Source organism: Onychomys torridus, chromosome 1 (assembly GCF_903995425.1).
Source record: "Onychomys torridus chromosome 1, mOncTor1.1, whole genome shotgun sequence".
NCBI classification, from domain to species: domain Eukaryota; kingdom Metazoa; phylum Chordata; class Mammalia; order Rodentia; family Cricetidae; genus Onychomys; species Onychomys torridus.
In genome coordinates this window covers 106,397,875-106,422,385 of record NC_050443.1, presented here as the reverse complement: position 1 = coordinate 106,422,385, position 24,511 = coordinate 106,397,875, and the positions used below count along the sequence as shown (strand labels likewise).

At 49.7% G+C, this 24,511-nt stretch overlaps 1 protein-coding gene across 1 annotated transcript; it reads right to left on the bottom strand.

Annotated features, from left to right (window-relative positions):
• On the bottom strand, window positions 1–24,208 carry Bag3 (BAG cochaperone 3). The gene is made up of 4 exons (XM_036176766.1): window positions 23,611–24,208; window positions 6,506–6,835; window positions 4,686–5,087; window positions 1–1,317 (listed from the first exon to the last, which is right to left on the bottom strand). Exons 1-4 carry the CDS (start codon window positions 23,794–23,796, stop codon window positions 505–507), a joined length of 1,731 nt encoding a protein of 576 aa, XP_036032659.1. The 5' UTR covers window positions 23,797–24,208; the 3' UTR covers window positions 1–504.
• Between the last annotated feature and the right edge of the window lie 303 nt (window positions 24,209–24,511).

Below are 24,511 nucleotides of genomic sequence, written 5' to 3'. Positions count from 1 at the left end.
TTGAGAGTTATATAATCACTTTATTTCCAACCCCCAAAATGTAACATTAAAGCCATTCCAGCATACAGATAGTCCTAAGGCTCCTTGCACATCTCATTTTAGCTAAAGGTAGATATTTCAGTAATGAGATGAAGATAGCCCATCGAAATGGCAACACGTTTTCAAAACCGGGTTTCACATTCCTGTAACTCTCTGCCTATCTCCCCAAACCCCTTTAGTCCAGAGCTACAGAAAGACAGCTCACAGCCATGGCTAACTCACTGTACTCATGCACGGAAAGGCCTCTCAAACAAGCAGCAGGGTTAGACTTCGGAAACAGGCAACTTCTTTATTTATACAGACAATACAGAAGAAATCCCCCTTCATTAGTGCCCGACCTCCACCCCAAGTTATGGCATACCAAGCGGCTATGGATAATATGAACCAACTGACGGCAAGTCCCGCAGTGCATGCAACTTAAAAGTCTCTACGGCACACTGTCGGTCCCAAGGCTCCACGTGGACCCTAGGGAGCCACTGGATTATCGCCAACCGAGTCTGCTGTGCTGCTGGGGTTGGGAGGCGGGGCTGCTTTGGCTTCTAGCTGTTGGCTTTCAGTTTGTGGATCTTCAGGATTTTTCTTATTCTCCTTGTCAGCTGCCCCAGCACCCATGCCCATGATTTCCTGCAGTGGCTGCTCCGACTCCAGGTTGCTGGGCTGGAGTTCATAGACCTGTACTTGACCTGGGACGTCAATTGCCTTCTGCTCGAGTTTTTCCAAGATGGTCTGAACCTTCCTGACTCCATCTCTCCTGGCCTGGCGCACATCAGCTCGCCCTTCAGGGTCTACAGAATCCAGGGCCAGCAGCTCTTTGGTCAGATACTCTTCGATCATCAGGTACTTTTTATCGGTCTTCTTGCCTTCAAAGTTGTCTACAGCCTGCTCCAGTCCTTGCACCTTCTCCAGGATGGCTTCCACCTTCAGCACACCTGGGTGTTTGGCGGGGGCTTCCGCTTCTCCTGGTTTGGGGGGTGCCGCTTCTGCAGGGGCGGGGCTTGGGGCTGCTTTCTCTTCTGCAGCCACATTCTTGGGGGGAGAAGGAACAGCTGAGGGGGCAGGGCTGGGAGGAGGACAAGGAATTGGGGCAGAGGAGACCTTTACTTCCACCTTCTCAGCAGGAGGAGGCGGCTTCTGGGACACAGGCTTAGAGTCTGGCTCCTTGCGGATGACTTGAATGGGGATGTGTCCAGGAGGGAGATCTGGTCCGGCTGGGCCTGGCTTACTTTCTGTTTTGTTTTCTGGTTGGATGACAGGTGGAGGTTCTCGATGGGTCATGGGCTGCGGAGAAAAGAGGCCACAAACAATAATTTATAGCTAACAGCAAACAGCAAGATAACTGGAGATAACTTTTTTTTATGGAGCGTGTGTATGCAGGCTCTTGTGCCACAGTGAGTGCGTGTGGGTGTTAGAGGGCAACCTGCAGAGTTCTTGCTGTCCTCCCACCATTCTGTGAGTTCCAGGAACCGAACTCAGGCTGCCCGGCTTGCACAGCACGCTCCTCTTTATCCACTGAGCTTAGACAATGATACGTGGGTTTTTTTGTTTGTTTTTTTGTTTGTTTGTTTGTTTTTGTTTTTTTGGCTTTTTGAGACAGGGTTTCTCTGTGTAGCTTTGCGCCTTTCCTGGAACTCTCTTTGGAGACCAGGCTGGCCTCGAACTCACAGAGATCCGCCTGCTTCTGCCTCCCGAGTGCTGGGATTAAAGGTGTGCGCCACCACTGCCTGGCCTTAAGAAGATTTTTTTTAAATTTATTTTTATTTATGTATATGTGATATGATCTTCTGATGGCAAGGAAAAGCAAGTTGCTGTAATTCTCAAAAATGAAACAACATGCTGGCTGCTCATGGGGTTTGCTTAAGAGGACTTTCTGAGTGACTCCAACTCAGCCCTCGGCCAGAGGCACTGCCTCAGGTCCAGCCTCTCCTTGCTCTAGTCTCATGGGTGACCTTTCAAACACCTGTTCCAGACTTATAGCAGCCTAGTGGTTTCTGCTCAGACCAGTTTTTTGTTTATTTGTTTTTGAGAATAGCAAGATGCTTACAATAGTTAGCTCTGGAGGAATTTGGCCCCCGAACACCGATGATACAATACCTATCCTGGCATCTGGCTGCACAGTTCTACCAGGGACTGGAGGTCAAGGTCATTATTTTTAAAGATGAACTATTCTCCAACTGGGAACTGAGTAGGGCTTTTCTAGCATCTAAATGAATAGCGGGATTCTAAAATCCTCACATGTTCCAGTTTCATCAACTGGGAAGAAATGCTGCACTATTCTCATCCCAAGTAAAAGATATGAATTCTACTTTAATGTACAGATAAGTCAAATCCTTGGATGCTCTAAAAATGGTTTGTTGAACAAGCTATAAAAGAGGCCACCCAGATCAAGGTCAATAGAGGTCAAACTGGGATTAAATGCTCCCTCACCGACTCCAGAAAACGTGGGGCAGGCTGGAGGGGAATTCTCACTACAAACGGGCCCTCTTTCCTGGGATTGTTAAATCCAGGTATGGATCCTGAGTGGCAGGGCTATCTCACTGGCCAGCTATTTTTCCACCAAATGCCTTTTGCCCAACATCAGCCCTGACCACTTACCACAGCCACTTCCCACTCTGGGCTTTAAAAGCAGTCAAAGGTTGTGTAAGGAGAAACACTTAGCAAAGGGCGTCCCGTGCTCTTCAGAAATGTCAAGGTCATGAAAGCACGAGAGGCTGGGAAACAGTTCCAGAGACTCAGTCCACAGGCCGTGTTTTCAACCCTGGATCGGATCCCCAAATGGGAAAGAGCTGGGAAGGAGATTTGAAAAGCGGACAGTACACTGGATAATGCTGCTCAAGAAGATTACATTTCTGGAATCTGGCCAATCTACTGCGGTTGTGCTTCTTAGGAAAAATATTTGCTGAAGTATTCAGGAGCGAAGGGGCATGCTATTCGCAAGTACTTCTTGTGCAGTCAAAAAGTAGATACCGAGAAAGAAGCAACAGAAAACCAGAGCAGCCAGCGTTAACAGGGTGGGCGGGGGTGAGGGGGTGGTCCTGGGGGTGTAACTCAGTGGCTAGTGTTTGACTGGCATGAAAAAGGCCCTGGATTTGATACCAGCACCACATGAACCCAACACAGTGGTATACCCTGTAACCCCAGCACTAGAGATATAGAAACAGGAGGACCAGAAGTTCAAAGCCATCCTCAGCTATACAACGACTTTGGAGCCAGCCTGGGTTGCATGAGAGACTGTCTTAGCAAAACAAAACAAAACAAAACAGCAAACCTGGATGAAGGGCACCTGGGACTTCTTTGTATGAGTCTTACAAGTTTGCTGAAAGGTTGAAATCATTTCCAAATAAAAAAGCTATAATCGGTGCTGGGGAGAAGACTCTGCATGCCAGACACCTGGTGCACACACGTGAGGACCAGAGTTTGGATCCCCAGGGCCACTGTAACAGTTTAGATGGGTGTGGTGGGCCATCAGTAATCCCAGCACTCAGCAGGCAGAGACAAGGTATCCCAAAAGCAAGATAAATGGCTAGCTAGATTACTTAGACTGGCAAGCTCTGCATTGAGTGAGAGATCCCATCTCAGTATAAAAAGGTGGAGAGTGGAAGAGACTTCATGGCAACGATGGGCCTGTACATACACAAATCATGTATCACATCCATGCATGCGTGCACACCACACACATGCAGAAACAGCAAAAAGATGATGAAGGTTTTCTGTTTCAGGGACTTAGATAATAATATCACTGTTTGTAGGAAATTGATTTCCTTTTAAAAGCTGATAATTCAGCTGCTCATGTTGCAGCCGGAGGAGGCCAAGGACACTGAGTGTCCGGCCTCTAAGCCGCAGGCTGTTCAGTTTCAATAACATCTCACCCCAGCTTCCTGGGAGGATGTGCAGGATTGCACCCATGATCTCCACCAGACCGGGATATCTTTCCCCTACTGCCTGCCAGTGCATCATCCAAGGACCACAGTACCCTCCTGTAAAGGGTGGAGAATGTCAGACATGGTCCCCTGTTGTCAGGCTCAGAGCTAAGAGATAAGAGGGCCATTCAGTGTGCACAGAATAATCAGGTGTTGGACCCTGAGCGACTCACACAAGACATGGGGAGAAAGGAGCTGGCTTTGGGGAACAGACTAGCTGGGCCAACCCCTTGGAGGGCAAGGCGGGGAGGGTGTGCACCGGTGCTTTATGGAACAGATCCAACCTGAGCAAACTCCCAGAGGGATCAAGAGAATGGCTTGTAGAACAGAGAAAGGGAAACAGCATATCTCTTAAATTGGAGACCACGCTGTGGTTGGAGTGTGAGTGGGGGGCATGGGGAGACCAGGAAAGGTGGGGTGAGCGTTAAGGAACATGATCCTAGGAGTCGAGAGTGACAAGCCTGAGAGAGAGCATTACCAAGCTCCCCGCTCAGCCCCCGGAGTCGCTGCAAGGGGAAGCAATCAGCCGAGCAAAACCTGTGGAAAGTACGAAGGTTCAACATCAACAGTCTCTGTCCTGTATTTTTTGTTTTTCATCAAGGACCGGCAACTTCTAGAATTCTGCTTTTCTCTAGCCATGCCTATGCTCACAGGAAGGCCAGGGCACCTGCAGAACCCCTCTGCCTGCTACAGCCATCTGAATCTCTATCAACTACTGATGCTCCATACCTGAGGCCTGTCAACCACCGTGTGCACACGGATGGGTGACGGGGAGTGAACCGGTGTGCCACTTCTGGCCGGAGAGCCTTCCCGGCTGGATGCACCGCGGACCTGTGACCTGAATGGGGATGCTGCCCGGAGCGGCCGGGGCTCCCAGTCATCCCCTTGGATCTTGTGGTACACAGGCTGGTGGGTCTGGTATTCACCCTGCTGAGCTGGGTAGTGGGTCTTCTGGGCTTGGTGGAAGGAGGGCTGGGCTGCTGGCCGGGTGATGTTCTGCTCATGTATCACAGGGATGGGTATGTAGCCCCGGGGGAGCTGGTGGCTACTCAGACTGCTCCTGCCGGAGGAGGGCAGGCTGGCCGAGGAGGAGGAGGAGGAGCAGTCAGAGGCAGCTGGAGACTGAGACCGCTGCAAGAGGAAAAGGGTGCCATTAATGACCCTGCTGCCCTGGCACTCCGAATATCCATCAGGTATCACAGAACACATTTCCCAAAGCCTTCCGGTGCGTGTGAGGATAAGGGCTGCCTGCATCCCTTTGTGAGGAAGCAAGTGCTCAGTGTGTTTGGGGCCCTGGTTTCCATCTCCACTTACTTAACACATACAGCACTGAGACCAGAGGGCTGGGAATGCAGCTCCCTGGGAGAGCACTTGCCTAGCACGTACAAGGCTCTCGGAGCTCTGAAATGAAAAGGCCCGGGTTCAAACACTTGGAAGCTCAGTTCCTAGCCTCACCTGACATGTGGGAAAAGGGTGGCCTGCCTGCGCACGTCAGGGCTGCTGTCCGGATTAACCGAATACATCTGTGCACAGGCCTTGGCAGGCAGCAGCGAGCACAGGAAGGGCGTGCTCCACTGTGCTTGCTGTTGTCTCCTTACTTCCTCTCAGCCTCTTGTTGGAGAATGCAGTGGAGCATCTTGGGAGCTGCCTGTGGCTGCGTGCAGGCCAGACCCCTCTCTAATCTACCTTCTAGAAAGTGAAGAAGATGGCTCTTCAGGTGGCTCACGACTAAAAGCCTTCGTTAGCTTCAATTTTCTAAGTAAGCTCTCTGACCAATGTGCTGTTTTGATTTACGTACAGCTAAAACTTTACAAACGTGGCAGCCACATCTCCTAGGAAGGGGAGAGACCTCCAGGATCCCACCTCAACTATGACTTTTCAGTGAACTTGCATCCCAAGAAGTTGAACAGACGTAGGAGTCGAGAGGCAATTGGGACGCCGATACGCTCAGGAAATGGGGGGGCTCATATTCAAGAACAACGCCAAGGACCCAGGGAATAAGCTAAAGACGGGGACGAAGAGGCCTTAATTAACCACTTAGGAACCCTACCAGATCTGAGGGCCACAAACCTCGGCTCAGAACCGGAGGCATTGCAGTCTTCACTATTAACGGACCTCACAGTGTTGAGCTTCAGGGCTGGAGCCCAAGTCTAAAGCTGTTGGCCTTCTGACTTAAGCTAGTTTCCTTTAGCGGCACACTCTGAAGGCAGAGATGCCGTTCTGATTTCATCCCCAGCGGAGGGCCAAATGGCTAGTGTGTATCTGAACAGAGTAACTGTTTCAGAGAGAGCCCAGTGTGAATAAAGAGCGCTGACCTAGGAGGCCGGGCAGCTGCTGCATGCAGCTGGACTACCTCTACCTCTACGCCATTTTGACCATGCAGTTGCCATCCGGGCGTCAATTCTTTTATTACAAAAATAAGCCTGGACACCTGAGAAACACAGGTGTATGATACAGGGAACAAGGAGGCTTCCAGACTGTCTCTGGCACGGAGAAAACATTGATGCGGCCGGCCGGGCCCTGAGCCCAGCATGAACCAGGTCTCTTACCTCAGGTCCATGGGCAGCCGGGGGCTGAGCTGCTGCAGTTGTCGGCACCTGTCCACACTGTTTATCTGGCTGGGTGGCTTCTGTCATGCCACCACGCAAAGGGGACTGGGACCTCTGAGGAGCAGCCGCTGCTGCCTCAGTTCGAAATCGCTGCACCCCGGGCTGGGAGTAGGCATGGGAAAGGTGTGGCTGCCGATTTTCAGAGCCTTCGTGGAGGACAGGAATGGGAATGTAGCCTGGTCGGAGCTGGGGGTATGTGGGGTGGCCTTCTCTGGTGGGTAGCAGCCTGGAGCCTTCACGGGAAGGGCCATTGGCAGAGGATGCAGTTTCCTAAAATAAAGTAAGGAGAAACAAAGACTGGTTAGAAACAGGGCAGAGACCTGAGAAGGAAAGGGTGTGCAGAAAAAGTCTTGTGCGGGAGTGACATGGGCTTCAGAGGTCAGACAGGCTAGCTGAGCACAGGGGACAGACAGCCCACTGGCTCTGCTTTTTCCGGACTCCTGGAGACTGCTTTGTGATCAACAGTTTAAGATTTAGGGGTGCTGGGAATGGTGGTGCACACCTTTAATCCCAGGACCTGGGAGGTAGAAGAGAACAAATCTGACTTTGAGGCCATCCTGGTCTACACAGTAAGTTCCAGGATAGCCCAGGTTATAATAAAACCCGTCACGGGAGGAAAAAAAAGATCTGGAAGTCAAAGTATCACTCTGAAGCACCAGAGGAGTCTCACTCTCCCACAGTGGTGAGACAGGTTTTTTTTCTAGGTGACAGTCAGGCGGCAGGGTAGGACAACAGACAGCAGCTAACTGCCCTTGCAAATCTTCAGAGACTGAAGCCAGAAGGTGATTCCAAGAAGACTCAACTCCAGTTACCAAAGGGCACCAAACTTCTCAGCTTCCGTTAAAGCTCTCAACTACAGTTTGTATTTGATCCAAGCACAGAACATAACTTGAAAATCTTTCTGGAGAAGCATGGGTGTGTGTGTGTGTGTGTGTGTGTGTGTGTGTGTGTGTGTGTGTGTGTGTGGTGTGTGTGTGTAGGTGTGTGTGTCAGGGGCTAGCTCTTTAGAAACATTTTTAGTAGGGGGTTGGGGATTTAGCTCAGTGGTAGAGCGCTTGGCTAGCAAGAGCAAGGCCCTGGGTTCGATCCTCAGATCCACATACAGAAAAAAAATTTTTTTTTAGAACAAGCTGCAAGAGAGGGATACACAGGAATGCAGAAGTGGTGCAAGAAGAAGAAAACAAAACCAGGGATTAAGGTGCCAGTGTCACAAATCAGAGTCTGCCTGGCCAGACTTCAGAGTAAGGCTACTGAACTTTCTCCTCAGCTCAGCTGTGCACTTCCTTATAAAATCCAGTTACTGCAAAAGAACAGCTGAGGCAGGTCAACCAGAATCCCTCCCTCCTAGGCCACCACCATGGCCATCTGATCAGGTTCCCAGCTCTGCCCTGCCTTCTGTCCTCCCCAGGAGATGTCGGGTCACCCTCAGCTTGTAAGAATCCCGCTAAGTGAGTTTGGTCAGAAGCCCCTTGGCCTTTGAGCAGCTTTCTCCTTGGAGTCATTTTCTATCCACGAGTCCACCCTGTGCCTTGTCTGTGCTCGGCAGGGCGCTGCGCTCATCTCTCCCCGCCACAGCAGCCTTGGTCCTATCTCAAGGTTCCCCATAACCTCTTCTTTGCCATACTTTAACAAGCACCATAGAACATTTTCCCCTTCAATACAGTAAACCCTGTCCGGGTCAAGAGCAGTTGGGGGTCCTTCTCATGTCCTCTCACAAAGTTGTCCATTTAGAGGCCGGGCTATTTTAGGACCCTTGAGAAGGCCAAGTTCCAGATGTACCTCTGGGGAAGATCTTATTTCAGCCACCGAGGCCGGCCAGCCACTCACTGGGCAATGACATCTCTCTCCCATCAGCGGCGGTGCAATTTGGCCTCCGACCGGCTCCTGAGCAGAAAAACCTTTCCTCAGGAGAGGAGCTGTGCTGTGTCTCTTGCACATATCCAAGTAGGTCGGTATTTAGGAGAGTAAGCCTTCCTCAGCAAAGCAGTGCTCTGAATGGTCAGCAAATGCCTAAAGCCGGGAATCTGTGGAGGAGCTCAGAGAGGAATTTCTACAGCTGCAGAACTGGGCAAAAGCTAAGGACAGCCCCTCACGACTGATTTGCGTTTTGAGTGAAAAGGCCGTAAATTCTGCCATGTTGTATATTTATATACAGGCCTGGACACCAGGTGGCTGGCCCTGGAATGTGGCCCTTTCAGGCTCATCCACTGCCTCTCTCCTGCTGAGACCTTGCCCCTGGAGGGCCTCCAAAATACAGAAAAGGCAAGGGTGTCACTGTGTCCTTGGGGAGAGGGGCAGACAGGCACTTGGTACTCTCAGATTAGAATACCCACGTGCTCAGGACATCAGCATTATTTTAGCCTGCTTAACTCTCAGGCCACTCAAGAGTTGGGAGGAGATCCAGGCCTCACAGAACCCAGTCCTGGCCATGAGGCCTGCACCATAGGGAGCTGGCAGGAGACGACAAAGAATCCTGCTCTAACATGTTTTCTAGGCAATGTGTTCACTCACTGGGACAGGCACCCTTCTTTGCAGCTGAAATCAGGTATTGATTGCATAGTCCTGTCACATGTTTTGGGGGACTGCCTGAAACTTATTGTTTCATCTGGGGCACAGGTGACGAGCCAACCTATCTTTCCTATGGCTTGTGGTGTGTTGTTGGTTTTGTTGTTTTGGGGTTTGTATGACGTTCTCAGAGCCAGGCAAGCCTCAGCACATCCATTCCGCCTCCAAAAGATCGCTCACATCCCACAGCCCTCAATATACATTTGTCTCTATAAACCCCTTATTTGCAAGGGTCATATCTTGTTGGTTGAGATGACCAAATCAGGGGCCATCTGCGTGTCATAAACAGTTTGGTCCTAGTTGTGGTGAGGCTAGCTTGGGCTTGCCTGGCCATATGAGCTAGGAGTAGTCTGTGTCCTGTTCAAGCAGCCATTCAGCAAGAAAATCAGGCCTAAGCCAATGCGAAGGGAGTACATGACACTTAGGATCGGGACTATGAGCTATATCATCCTGAGTCTCAGCAATGTCACACGAAAGGAAGTGTGTGCACTTAGAGTACATGATTCGAGCGCACGATTGACTGGAGGAGACATTGGTTATTGATTGCACGCAGTTTGTATTACTTGATGTCGAGCTACTCGCGGTCCGTACCAGCTCCCTGGGAACTCCCAGAGGCGTATTAATCACGTGATCGAGAGTATCCTATACTCTTTGAGTGGATCCGAGAGTTAGCAAGCTCCGCAGGGCTAAATAAGATGCGAGGAAGTAATGTCCCAATGATCAACGGTTGACGTCATCGCATCCTAAGTCTGAGTCAGCCTGGATTCATGTGGACAGGTTAATGCATGAAACAAACAGCAACCACGTTTACCTGAAACGTGGGATGGATGAGGTATAAATGACACTCCCCACAGTGGAGGCCAGCCTAGCTAGGATCCAAGCTCGTTTTTTACCACCGTTAGTCAACAGTTCAGTAAGCAGCCCTTACCCCTCTAAGCCTTTCAACGCCATTTCTTTAAAACAAAGCAGAAGCTGGGTGGTGGTGCACGCCTGTAATCCCAGCACTGGGAGGCAGAGCACAGGCAGGTCTCTGTGAGTGAGGCCAGCCTGGTCTACAGAGCGAGATACAGGACAGGCCTGTCTCAAAAAACAAAAAAATAAATAGATAGATAGATAGATAGATAGATAGATAGATAGATAGATAGATAGATAGATAAATTTTTTTAAAAAGGCAAGCAATAAGCACCCTACAGAACTACAGCGAGACTGTATGTTTGTGACAGGGCCAGCTGGCCTCAAACATCTGCTTTTGCTTGAGCTACCAGGGTACAGGCATTGCAGGTGTGATGCCAGACCTCAATTTCAGATTTTTTTTTTTTCAATTTTAAAATCTGTTTTAGTGTTTTCCTTGCATGAATGTGTACCATGTGTGCACAATACCCTCAGAGGCTGAAGTTACAGTTGTGGGCTGCCATGTGGATGATGGGAATCTCCAGTCCTCTGGAAAAGCATCCAGTGCTCTTCTTGACTGCTGAGACACCTCTCCAGGCCTGAGTTGCCTTTTTTTTTTTTTTTTTTTTTTTTAAGGTTTTTTGAGACAGGGTTTCCCTGGGTAGCTTTGTGCTTTCTGGAACTCACTTGGTAGCCAAGGCTGGCCTCGAACTCACAAATATCTGCCTGGCTCTGCCTCCCCGAGTGCTGGGATTAAAGGTATGCGTTTTGTGTTGTGTTATTTTTAAGGCTGAAGTTCACTACATGTCCCAGGTTGGCCTTAAACTCAGATTTGATTGCCTTTGCTGGGACTAAAGGTATGTACCATCACACCTGGCCTTTAAAAAATGTTGAAACGTGGGAGGCCAGAAGACAACATCAGGTCCCCTGGAGCTGTAGCTACAGGCAGTTGTAAACTGGGAACTGAGTGTAGGCAGTAGGAAATCATCTCTGCAGCCCCTTGGGTGAAGTTTTCTAAGCCACACTTAAGAAGGATGTGCAGATGATGGTCCAGAAGAAATCAGAGACCCCCACCTAAAGAGACACAAGAGACTCCAAAACAAAGGACCCAAAGTGAAGGACAAGGCCAACTGCTGGTGACAGAAATGATGCCTATGGAAGTGGCTTGGAAGGTTCTGGAAAGAACCTTGAGTTAATGAAAACATTCTCTGCATCTGGGTGGTGTGTATGTATACATACCCCATCAAATGCTATACTTTCCTGCATGCAGCCCCCTTACTGCTCACCCCTGTGGCAGCTCAGCTCACCCACCCCAGCAGCCCTATGCCCCTCAGACAGGCCTGACTGTGGGGGTTTCTACTATATCAAGGGCACTGAAGACCTTGCCTCTTATGCAGCTCACCCGTTTTGTACCTCAACTGGAAAAGCAAAGGGAGAGAGGAGGAAGTCCCATCCAGCTCACACATCCTTGACAGGAGAGGCAACATCTAACCTGTGTCTTTGCAGAAGTGTTAGGTCTGGCCCCAGGGAGGAAGAAACGTGGTAACCATGAACAGATGCTGAACTGTGGAAGATGAGGTGAGCTAGAGCGTTCTCAACAGATGCCGCAACAAGACAGGAGGAACCAAGAGGAGGGACGAAGGGGTGAGCGAAGGAGAAAGGAAGGCCCAAGACTTACAGGAAGAGGCGTATGAGGAGGGGGCACAGGGCAGAGACGGGAGGGAGGCATAGTGGGGAAGAGAAGTGAGCAGGAGGCAGAAGCCCTTGGTAGCCAGAAGAGCATGAGACAAAGCAGGAGCCTCCACCAAGACTCCGGTCTTGAGCTTGGAGTCAACTGGAAATGACGCTGCTGGCTGGCACTGGCTGGACAGCAGGTTGAGCAGCCAGGTGGGCCTGGCCCGAGGCTGCTTTTCCTTAGAGTCCTCTTGGGTCTGTGTGAATTAGTCACCCACACATGCCATGATAGAACCCCATTATCACTGAGAGCACTGCACCCTAAAGAAGTCCCAGGCTCCTTTCTATTCCTCTGTTGGGTTTTGTTTGGAAAAAAATATTTTGAAAAGCCAGCTGACTTCACAGAATAAATAGGTCAATAACAACATCTACTTCAATGATAATTTCAGCCATAGCAAGGTCCGCACTGAAATGTCTTGGCCTTGCTGATGCTCTGGCTCTTCTCCTAGAAGAAATTTTTGCAATAGCAAAAGCCTGTTTCATTAAGAAAAAAAAGCATGCTGGGCGGTGGTGGCACAGGCCTGTAATCCCAGCACTCAGGGAGGCAGAGGCAGGTGGATCTCTGTGAGTTCGAGGCCAGCCTGGTCTACAGAGCTAATCCAGGACAGGCTCCAAAGCTAGGGAAATCCTGTCTCGAAAAACAAAAAACAAACAAGAAAGAGAGAGAGAGAGAGAGAGAGAGAGAGAGAGAGAGAGAGAGAGAAGAAAGAAAGAAAGAAAGAAAGAAAGAAAGAAAGAAAGAAAGAAAGAAAGGAAAGAAATTAAGAAGGAAGAAAAAAGCACTGCCTGGAAGGGATGGATTGGATATGGGGTCCATTCTAACCTGTGATGGGCTCATGACAGAGCACGTGTGTGAGTGTGTGCGTGCCTGCATGGGCATGTGGGAATGTAGGAATGTGGGAGTGTGGGAGTGTGTGTGTGTGTGTGTGTGTAAAGAAAATGTGTAATATTTGTGATTCCTCTTGAATACCATTTAAACTGTACCTCTTCAGTTCACTCAGACCTATTCAAGTTCAAGCTCATGTCCACAGGTGACTCTGGGTCATACCAGCATCTTTCAGGTAAGATTCAGCACCTCGACCATCCTGACTGCCATGGGGACCTCAAGAATCCTCTCCATCTTGTATCATCACACAGGGGCTGGTCCCAAGCACAGCTGCCAAGCAGATGCTCACCTCTTCCTGGCGACCTCCCTGCAGCCCAGCTGTTAGCCTTATCTTTGGCGAAGACATCAGGAAGACATACAAACCCTAATTAGGAGATGAGAGCCTCGGGGCTGACTTTCACTTATCTTACTACATTAATTCATAAATGAATGCGCTCATTTTACTCTGTTGTTTGTATACTGCAAACATTATTGCAAATATTAAAATCCTTAGGCTACCTTAGGGCACCAAAGGACTCCATGAGATGGCCAGAAAAAAAAAATCGGGGGGGGGGGGATTAAATGAGCTAAAATGTGCCCTTGTGGGCATAAGCCATTATCGGAGAAAGCCTGAAGACAGGCTCTGAGCTCGGTGAGTGACGGGCTTGTCCGCAGGTCCGCAAACACTAAAGGGACAGATCACTGACAAAAGATTGCTTCCTGCCCCACCATGTGTCACATAAGCAGCCCACACCCCCTCCTTAGACCCCAATTTCCCTTAGCTATAAAATTCAGGGGAGGCCCAGAAATATTCTATATACAAAGTATTGGTTCTCAGACTATAGGGGACAATGAATCACCCAGAAAAAAATAAAAACAATGAAAGCAGGGTTGGGGATTTAGCTCAGTGGTAGAGCGCTCGCCTAGCAAGCACAAGGCCCTGGGTTTGATCCTCAGCTCAAAAAAAAAAAAAAAAAAAAAAGATGAAAGCTTTTTGTCCATCTCAAGCAAATCTCATTCAGCTTGGCTGAGAGGGCCTAGGGGCTGGCGTGAGGAGGGATCTGAGGTATGCACCAGAAATTGCTGGAACTCATCTTTGGCCATATCACCGCAAGCATGCCTGAATTTGTCAGAAGTCATTGGAACTCAAAGGACCCCCAAGTTTTATATAGAAAACTAAGACAAGGGTTCACCCCCCTCATATTAGAAGGGGGGTTGGGAGAAGAGCTGTGGGGCACCTTTTAGGTAGGTGCTCCACACACCATGAGCTGGCACACACCATTTCACAGCATGGAATGAAAAGCAGGCCTGGACCCCAAGCACAGCTGGTTCCCTATACACTGAAGAGGTGGCGCTCTGAACCGCAGAAACAGCCCCCAATCCTGGCTCTTAATGAAGTGGGCTTGACACCTAAAACCACCGTTCCCGTTGCTATGGCAACAGTAGCAGAGGCAGAGCGATCTGCACTTCCAACTCCAGCCCTGGAATTTTAAGTAGAACGCCAATTCTATGAACTGGGTTTTTAGGCCAGAAGAGCGTTCACCCAGGTCAGCTGTTGAGTTATACTAACAATAAATACTTCAAAACTTCTAACACCAGTGAGAAAGACAGGTTTGAAGGACGTGGAACTCTTGGTGGAGCCAGGATCTATCTGGGCAGAAATGAAGCGGCTTGGCTCACCTCTATCAGGTGGGTTACAGATGACAAAACTTTCACCTTGGCAGACACCTGACCTTCAGTGACCCACCACAGCCTTCGGTTTGGCCCAACAGGCCGCATAAATGACGTACTATCGGTGTGACACCTAAGCAGCCAGGCATTCCGGCAGCCAAGCTCAAAATTCTCTTACTCCCCCGAGTTGTGACACTGGGTCTCTACTGCTTCTGGAGGGCTTCTGAGGAGACAGTTTTTGCTCTGGGACTCCTGGTAAGACAAGAGGTCATGAGGCTGAAGAGATGGCAGTGGACCAGGATTAGATTCCCAGCACCCACGGCTAGTGTCTCACAACAGCCTGTAATTCCAGCTCTAAGCGATCCAATGGCCTCTCGTGGCCTCCGCAAGTGACTGCACACCCGCGTGCTCAAGCCTGCACTCACAACACATGCACAATTAAAAACAAAAATAATTATGAATAAGTCTTTTATAAAAAAGACATTGGGTCTGTGTTGACCACAAAACTGTGAGTCACAGGTCATATATACATCACAAGTCAAAGGCTTGCTCTGATAGGCCAGTTATTCAAATAGAAATACTTTATCAGCTGAGCGGTGGTGGCACACACCTTTAATCCCAGGTAGAGGCAGGGTGATCTCTGAGTTCGAGGCCAACCTGGTCTACAGAGTGAGTTCCAGGACAGCCAGGGCTGTTACACAGAGAAACCCTGTCTCAAAAACAAAAAAGAAACACTTCATCCCAGGATTTAATAAAAGGGACATCCCTGTGTTTTAGGACATGAAACCTGGGCTGCTTGTCTTTGCCGCTGTGTCCAAATGAGCAAGTATGAACGGGCATGAGCCCTGGCCTATAAGCTGCCACCCTGGACACTAACCTTTCCCTGCAGCTCATTAGCCTTGGACAGAATCTGCTACAACAGACTCAATGTCCCAGCCATTAAAATTCCCTGACTTTCCAGGGGGTTCTAAAGAAGCCCTTTTATCTCAGTCTTAAGAGACTGGTTAGCAAGAGAAAGAAGACCAAGCTCTACACTGAGAACTAACCCGCAAGGAAACAGGGCCAACTAGTACCCTAAAAACTTAAGCCCTGAGTGCTCTTTTCTCAAAGAGGCTAGTCAGCTACTTGGGGGAGAGGCTTACACACAGAAAAACTCACTGCTGGGAAATGGCATGTAAATGCATGGAATGGAGCTCGGCACCCATCCAGAGATGAGGGAAGGAAAGCCAGGCCAGGGCAGGCTACGCAAAGGTTGGCCTGGGAGCAGAGCATCTGCTACCTTCTCCTCAGCATTCTGACTGCATCCCTCAGAGAAGCCCACACAGGGTCTGGGGGCAAGCTGCTGGCTGTCTCTCCTGCTGGAGGGAGTGCTGACCCACGGTCAGCCTCCAGCCTCCCCACTTTGCCAAGCCCTGGAACCTCCCTCTGGTTTTCCACCTGGCAGATAAAGGAACGGGGTGGACCCCAAGTCACAGGGGAAGCTGGTGCACAGCTGTGGGGAGAAGCCCAGTCAAGACACACTTAGCTCCTAAACTCAGCTTCAGGGAAAAACCAAGTACTTACTTCCTCTTAGGGAAAAAGAAAGGCCACTTGCTGTCATCGATGCAGATGGAAAAGTACCTGAATCTCCACTCTGGGAAGCAAACTGAATTTTAAAAGATCAGGAGGGGCCCCTCCCATACCTGGAGCATTTCCACAGACTTCCTAAGGTCCCATTCCAGACTAAAGATAAACACAATGGTCCTGTCTGTCACAAGGCCTTTTGCCTGACATTACCGCTCTCAGCCACTCATTCCCGCCATGAACCAGCCTCCTGGTTCCTGTCTGGCATTGTTCTCAGAACTGCAGAGACAACTTCTTCTCAAGGAATCAGGGCCGAATAATGAAGAGTTCAGTGGAGCACAATGTAGCGACCCCTCTCTTGTCTGTCCCTGGTATAAATCAACAAGCCCTCGGAGCAAAGGGGCCTTAATGGAGACCCCAGAAGGTCCGAGTGCCTTCATCTGATCCCCTACTGTGTTCCAAGTTACTACACAACCCTCACAGGGGCCCAGGAAGCCCAGATCAGGGTTCTGAGGGCTGTCTGGACACCAGTCAAGGGAGAATCAGCTAGATCTGGGACAAGCTTATGAGAGACAAGACTTTAGGCCTGTCTGTTCTGTGAAAGACCCATGTATGGCCAGGCCCACTATATGGGAGGATCAGCTGGACTCCAATCTACAAAGACCTTCCCACTTCATGGTAAACATCCCCAGGAACAATACATAGGCTTCATTCAGCTCAAGCTTTGGATGAAGCCCCCTCCATGCACTGTCTCCTTTGGTTCTCTCAACTCCGTTAGGAGTGGTTCACTTACAGAAGGAACAGGCTAATAATGGAGGGCATGCAATTTGCTTGAGACCTCCAGAGAACCCAGGTTTGTCTGGCGGTGAGGCTGGGCACCTAATTTTTCCTTCCCTGCCGCTCCTGGCTGCTGTGTGTGATCTCTCCAAGCCCTTCAGTCCCACTCCTCCTGGACTGAGGCTCAGACCCGAAACATTCCCTCTGGGTGCTCTCCAAGTCAGGGAGCACCCGCTCCGTGCTGAGTCATGAGCCCAGCCAAGGCAGAACCAGCAAACAAGGACTTCTGGCTCCGTTCTGAGTCACCCTGAGTCTAAGATTTCCCCATCACCAGGCACAGGGGTGCTACGGAGGGAGACAGCCCAGCTGCACCTCACAGATGAGGGGACTTTGTGTGCAAACAGCCTGATGAGCCAATCCTGAAGGATGGGCCACCCTCCACCACGCCTTTTCTTCTACCCACTCAGCTGCCTTCCGAGTCTCCCACCATTAGGCTTTCCAAAACTATCCATTCCTTATTTATTCATTCAGTGTCCAAGAAAGACATTTCTAAACAACTGAGGAAAAAGGTCCCTACACTTCTACTTTGGTGAATACTGAAGAAGTTCCTTTGAAATAGGAAGACTTGCTTTCCAAGAAAATGCTAAGACATTTTCAGTAGGAAGCCTCAGTTCAAAGGACACAGCCCTGTTCTGGGAACTCGGGGAAACTGATGGGTTTACAAGCTCCCCTCCCCCGCCCCCCCCCCATTCAAATGGCAGCAATCGGCGATTCTAGGTGGTTCTGGATAGACAGTAAAGAACTTGGTATGTATGGCGTCGGATCTTACTGCCAGCCACAAGAAAAAATAATTAGATTGCTCTGCCAGAGCGGCCACCACCGCTGTCTGCTCCGGATCAGCGTGTCTGGCTGCGGTTGGCTCCCAGCCCCTCCCTACAGACCTGATGAGGATGCTGTGTCATTGGTGGGGACAAAACAGCTCCTCCAGACCTGAAAGGAGGGGCTCAGGGAGTCAGCACTGACCTCTGCACAGAAAAGGCCACCCAGAAAGTGACTAAAGGGACAGGCCTCTGGAGGACATCACGGTTGTGCTGGGGGGTTGCTGAGGGCTTCTTAAGACACACTTTGTGTTTCTACTTCTGTGGAGGCGTTGCCCTGTGCCCACAGATTCTGCTAGGCAAGGAGAGGCTGAGATGAAACAGACTGCCTGGAACACTCAACAGGGTTGTGAGCCAAAAAGACAAAGCAAGAGAGTCCACCACAAAGAGATTCCAATCAGAGCAGTGTGGAGTCTATCTAGAGCGGAGACAGCCTGCTTCTGGGCTGAGAGAGGTGAGGCAAGTAAATAAATATGCTTGACCCTTCTACAGGACCAGGAGCAGGAATGACTGGACAGCCTTTCTCTGGAGCCACAGGCTAGGCACACCCCTGTGCGTCATGGAATAGTTTCCCCTCAGCGTCTAGGATATTTAAAGAGGCAAGGTTTTTAAAAGCACACATCCATATCCTACACACATACACACTTCTCTGGCTTCCTCCAAAGCTACCAAGACCGCAAAGATATTTTTCATAGAAACAAGTGAGAACTTTGTAACATCAGCTATCACACACACACACACACACACACACACACACACACACAAGTCCCATGTACCCACAATCAGCTTCTGTATCTGTGTGCACTGAGATCTGGTGCTGGCTAGGAGTCCCTAAGGTCTGAGGCAGCAGTAGATATATGTGGTGACGCCTCACAGTGCAAGGCAGGGGGAAAGGGACTGGAGAACAGTACAGTGGGGGAGGGGACAATGAGGATTCTCATCAGTGCCAGTCACTGTAGAGTCTCCAAGGCTCTTGAGAAGAAGCAAGAGCCTTCTTCACCTCTCAGCTTCTCTTCATAAGGCCTCTCATATATTTAAGATCGAATTAAAACATGAAGGAAAAAAAGAACAAGTTTAGATTATGTATGGTTTCCTATTTTGGATGGAAGATACCGGAACAAAAATTTGAATGTCGATAAACAGTAATAAACATGTAGAGTGGTTTATATAAGGAAACCATGTGCCATTCCAGAAGCAGGGCAGTGCTAATCAAGCCTCATGGGTGGTATGAAGTTTTCTGACTCACCACCAGCCCCGACAGCATCCAACATTTTAAGCTTTCTCAGCCCTGGCTAACGTCAAACGCTGTCACAGTTCTCCTGTGTACGCACTCTAACCCTATAAAGGACAAATCTACTTCACAAAATGGGGGACAAACTGTGTCCTGGGAAGTGCAGTCAGTTCTTGTGCAAGCCAAAGACACAGGCTGTTCTTTAGAGGGAAAATGAAGGTCTTGGATGAACACCCTCCTGAGGCACGTGGCCGTGCTCCCGATCCACTCCCACCAAACCACTTTCCAGCCCAGACTGCAGCTTGCTGGAAAGGCGAGGGGGAGAAGAGCCACCCATTTCCTGACTCTGCTAAGAGGTGTAGTGGCCTAGGATCGATGGAGAAGGACAAAATGACCTCATCTTCAGAGAACAGGAGGATCTGCCCAGCCTAAAGCAGAATAAATGGGTCTTTCCACTTCAATCATAACTCAAACACAGTTCCAATTTTCTGTGAGAGAACATTTCTCCCTCTCACAGAACTCAGTACAATCTGCCAAAGTGGAAGTGAGATGCCGGAAGACAGAAAGGAGGCAAACGCTCCAGGCCTGGGGTGGCCGGAGGTCTCTCACACTGCCACCGTGCACAGGGGACCTAGGCTCCCTAGGCATGCCACCTCCAGAGGTCAGACACCAGGAGATGTTGGTAGGCCAAATGTGAAGCAGGAGGCTCTCCCTGTTCCCAAGGGGACCAGGGGCCACTGTGGCTCTTAAGACCATGGTGGCCGACTCAGAAGCACCTGAAAGCCCTATGAACTTACTTCTGGGTGCCATTCTGGGCAATTCAGATTCAACATGGGGTTGGAGGAGAAATGGCCAAGTTACTGCAGTGTGCATTCTTTTAATAGATTTATTATTTTTATCTTATTTGTGTCTACATATATGTCTGTGCATCAGATTCCCTGGAACTGGAGTGAGCCACGTGATGTGGGTGCTGGGAAGTGAGCCCAGGTCCTCTGCAAGAGCAGCAAGTGCAGTTAACTACTGGACCATCTCCCTAGGCCCTTAGGGTACAGTCTTAAAATGCTCCCAGGAGGGCATCAAGATGGCTTGGCAGGTAAAGACACCTACCACCAAGCCTGAGGGCCTGAGTTCCATCTCAAGAATCCACATGGGGGACACTTCCACTAAGTTGTCCTCTCAGCTCTACATAGAGGCCACACAGTGTGCACCCCACAAACACAAAACTCTGGGAGGCAGAGTAGGTGGATCTCTGTGAGTTCGAGGCCAGCATGGTCTACAGAGCAAGATCCAGCACAGGCACCAAAACTACAGAGAAACCCTGTCTTGAAAAAAAACAAAAACAAAAACAAAACACAAAACAAAACAAAACAAACAAACTCTAAAGATTGCCAGGTTGGTGAGTTCCCAAAACCACAGAGGTGAACAGCCCTGCTCCATGAAGGACAGTCTGCTGGGTAAGGAACCAGCACTCTAGAGTACCTGGCCTCAGAGATGCTGAGGAGGGGCTACAAAGGCCCATGTATCTCCAGCCCCCAAAGTGAATACCAACCTTTCTACAGAAAAAGTGGTCTTGGCTGGTGTGTGGGCCTCCCTGATCAGTGGAAAACTGCAGAAAAGTAAGATGGAGGAGGAAGTGTAGCCACTTGGAAAGGAGTTTGCTGCAGACACATTGCCTCCAGCAGAACCAGGCCAAGGGGCTTATTTACTATAAAAACAGGGCGGGAGATTTGCTATAACCACTCCAGAGAAAACATGTCAACCCCAGAAGACAACGTTTAAGACTAACTATACCACAAAGGGCTAGTGCTTTTCTTCTTTCCAGAAGGACTCACTTCTATCAGCTTTGACTATAAACATCCAGACGTTCTTGGTTCCCAACTCAGTGAAGGGATTTTTCTTGGCAGATAAGCATCTCCCCCTCAGGGGAATATGCTGTGAGGGTCTCTTAGCTCTTTCCCCTTATGCTTCAAGAAACCTATTTCAGGGGCTGGAGAGATGGCTCAGCAGTTAAGGAGAGCTTCCTGTTCTCCCAGAGGACATGAGTTCCATTCCCAACATTCACAAGTTGGCTGACAACCACCTCTAACTACAGCTCCAGAGATTCCAACACCACCCTTTTGGGCTCCGAGGGCACGTGTGCACACAAGCATACACATACGTAAAAATAAAGAAACGAATTCCTAACATAAACTATTAAAGGTTTTCCTGGTTTGTAGCTTGCAGTAAGGTACAACTTGTAAGTCAAACTGCCCCAGTCACATACATCTTCTGGGACCATCTGGGACCAAAGTATGGGTCTGAAAGGCGTGAAGCCCAGACTCAAAGCAAGCACAGCTTGAGGGACTTGGCTCCTAGATAGAAATGCTCATTTCCTCCTTATGCTTTGGTCCCATGCTGGCAAGTCCATCTCAAGTAATAAAGTTGGTAAAGGAAACCCTTCTCCTGAGTTAATCACAATCCACCATCAAAATCCTGGCTAGCTAGCACAGCAGAGTCAGTATGAGCCAGGTTCATAAAAATTCAAGGTACTTCTGATTTCTTACTGGTCAGTTCACTTGGGCCCTCTCTTTGCTATTGCTAAGTGGGTGACCTTCAGAAACACTTGAATTCTCTGCATTTCCTTATACAGAAGGAAGTGGGTCCCCATTAAGGACCTGACCAGGGGTTGGGGATTTAGCTCAGTGGTAGAGCGCTTGCCTAGCAAGCAGAAGGCCCTGGGTTCAGTCCCCAGCTCTGGTAAAATTTTCCAGTGTTTTCAAGCCTAAGATATCTGATTTAGTATTTTGCACTTCAGCAAGACCCTGTTTTGAAAAACTAGAAGACAAAACAAAACAAAATCAAACAAATCCCACTTTCTGAGTAACAGCATGCATGGGCATGCTCAAACTTGATCTTCACTTCCAACAAGGGGTGCCAGCAGGCTATGATTCTTCTTGTAGTTACAGGAAGGAGGCCTCAAAATACAGCTGTACACAGCTGTAATACACTATGGGTCCTCTACTCCCCACGCAGTCTGAAGAGGGCTAGTTTCAAAAGAGAACATTTTACCCAGTGGAACAGACACACACAAGAAAGATACATGCAATTATGCCCACCTAATTACAGTCAGGAATAAATATACAATTAATTCCTTGTAAATGTAAACTGCTGAGTATGTGGCTCACTGGTGGATACCAGGGTTGTAGCAAAAGTTGTAAGGAAAAAAAGTTTTGTCTGGCATTCTCAAGGGCCTGGGTCACCCCATGCATTAAAATGAAAGTAGAATTTTCTAAAATTATAATTTATAGAGCATTTCAAATTTGGTTAGTTTTTGAAAATTCCAAATATCAACTCTTTACTGCTTTTAATTTCTTCAGACAGCAATAAGGTTTTGTCTTTTGGGTGCTTTTGTTTTTTTCTTTGTTTCAGGCAAGGTTTTTCTATAGACCAGGCTGGCTTTGAACTCAGAGATCAGCCTGTCTCTGCCTCCCTAGTGCTGGGATTAAAGGTGTGCCCAGGTTAGTCTTTAAGTGTACTTATTTTACCAAACTTCTCATTTTGAAAAGATCAAACTTACATAATTATAATTTATGTAACTGATCAGTATGCTAAGTATGACTTTTGTTAATTATATATTAAAAGATTTGTAATTTTAAGCATTTTGTTCAAAACTAATTGTTTCTTTAAAGACAGGGAGACAGGGTTTCTCTGTGTAGTTTTAAAGGCTGTCCTGGATGGAACTGGCTCTGTAGCCCAAGCTGGCCTCGAACTCAGAGATCCGCCTGCCTCTGCCTCCTGAGTGCTGGGATTAAAGGCGTGCGCCACCACCGCCCTGCAAGACAGGGTCTTTTTTGTAGCACATTCCAAAGTTGGCTGGCTTCATTCCAAATTTATTTTTTTGAGACAGACTCTGGTTGTGTAGCCCATGCTGGCCTTGAATTCAAGATCCTCCCTCCTCAGCCTCCCAGAGTGCTGGGATGACAGGCCTGCCCATTCCTGGCTTCGTTCCAAATCTGTACTTTCACATTTTCTTGCTCTTGATATTGAAATTACACATGCCTGGATGTTCGTAAATGAAGCATACACCTGCTGTGTTCACAGGACTCAGCTGTTTCCGGTAACAAACTTCGAGTATTTTAATACGACAATAACAAGGAAGAATTACACCATTAAAAATGTACTCGCTTTCTCTCCAGTGTGAGGTAATGGCTAAGTATGTGAGACAATGTCGGAATTTCTGGTTTGGAAACTGTCAGAAAGAGTATCCTTAAAAAAAAAAAAAAAAAAAAAAAAAAAAGACCTGTAACAGCAGAGACCTCTCTAACCGAAAGCTGTTTCAATTAATAATACGAGTTTAATGTTAAATGTAGGGAAATAACTTATTTACTCTAGCTTACTGAGTCACTCTATGCCTGAGATCCGGCAAAGTCAAGATAAAACTAAGTTCGGAACTTGAAGGTGAAATCCCCAAAGGACTGCACTTCAGCAGCCCTGCAGGCCGGGCCGGGCGCCACCAGCACCGGAGGGAGCCCAGGGTGTCAGCACGCGAGGCGGTAGGACAGAAAGGCGGCGGCCGGGCCGGGCCTGGGCCTCAGCCGTTCATCCGGCCGGTCACCTCTCCCGGGGACCGCAGCTCCGGCCGGCCGCCCTTCGTCCTTTGCCCTTCGCAAGAAGCTGTAGAAAACGACCCGATGTCACCACGAGGGTCGCACCTCGCTGGCTCCCCTCCAAAACCACCCTTCCTGAGGCTCTCCCAGGGCCCGACGCCTGTCCGGGGAGGGTACGGGAAGGGACTCTCGTGGCGCAGGAGGGCGCAGGGTGGGGTGACTCGCGTAGCCCCGGCCCGACCCGGTCCCTCCACCGTCGAGGTGGGACCACGAACCCGACTCACCTTGGGACCCTCGGGGGGCACGCGCGGGTCGTTCCACGTCGTGGTGCGACTGTTGTGGTCCACGAAGAAGGGCCAGCCGGTCTGCGGATCGATCTTGATCTCCCAGCCCGGGGGCAGGGGGTCTCGGTCACCGGCTCCGTTGCCGGACGCCATCTGCATCACTGGAGACTGGGTTGCGGCGCTCATGCTGGGTCGGGGTCCGCCCGGGGCGCGGGTCACGAGGTCGTGGAGTGCGGGCACCTCTGCGTCGCCGACGTGTCCGGGAAGCCGGCGCCGGGCACCTTTATGAATTAAAGGACTGAGTGACGTGGCCGGAGAGGGGTGGAAGTGTCTGGAAATAGCCTCCTAGCTGCCAAAGGGGAAGGAGGAGATAAAGGGAAGGCAGCAACTGGCCGGCTAGAAACTTCTGGTCCCATCCAGAGAACTTGGCGGCCGCCCGGAGTTGGATGTGGAGCTCCGCCCTGAGTCATCGGCTATAATCGCGGCGGGGCGGGACCGTGGGCGGGATCGGAGGTGGGGATTTGTCACCCGCCCCTCCTCCTCGTCTTCTGCTGCTGTCCCTCCCAGCAGCTGTCCCGTGTGCGTCCCGGGGCGTGTACGTCCCAAAGCCGGTACGTCTCGCGACGGGTGGGCGCGCACCGGTGTCCTTGTGCGCCCAAGCTGGTTTTGACCTCCGAACTCGCAGCCACTCCTTCGTACCGCGTGGGGTGTCCCGGGACTGGCAGTCCGCGGGCCGGGTGCCTGTGGCCCCGCCTCTGTGGAGCGACTAAATCATCTTTAAGCTCGGAAAGTCCCTCCGGTCCCCCAAGCCCAAGTACGCTAATACTCAAGGACACTGGCGTCCTGCAGTGATGTTTTAATAACTTTCTCTCAAGGACTTTGGGATTGCTCCCGAGGAGTT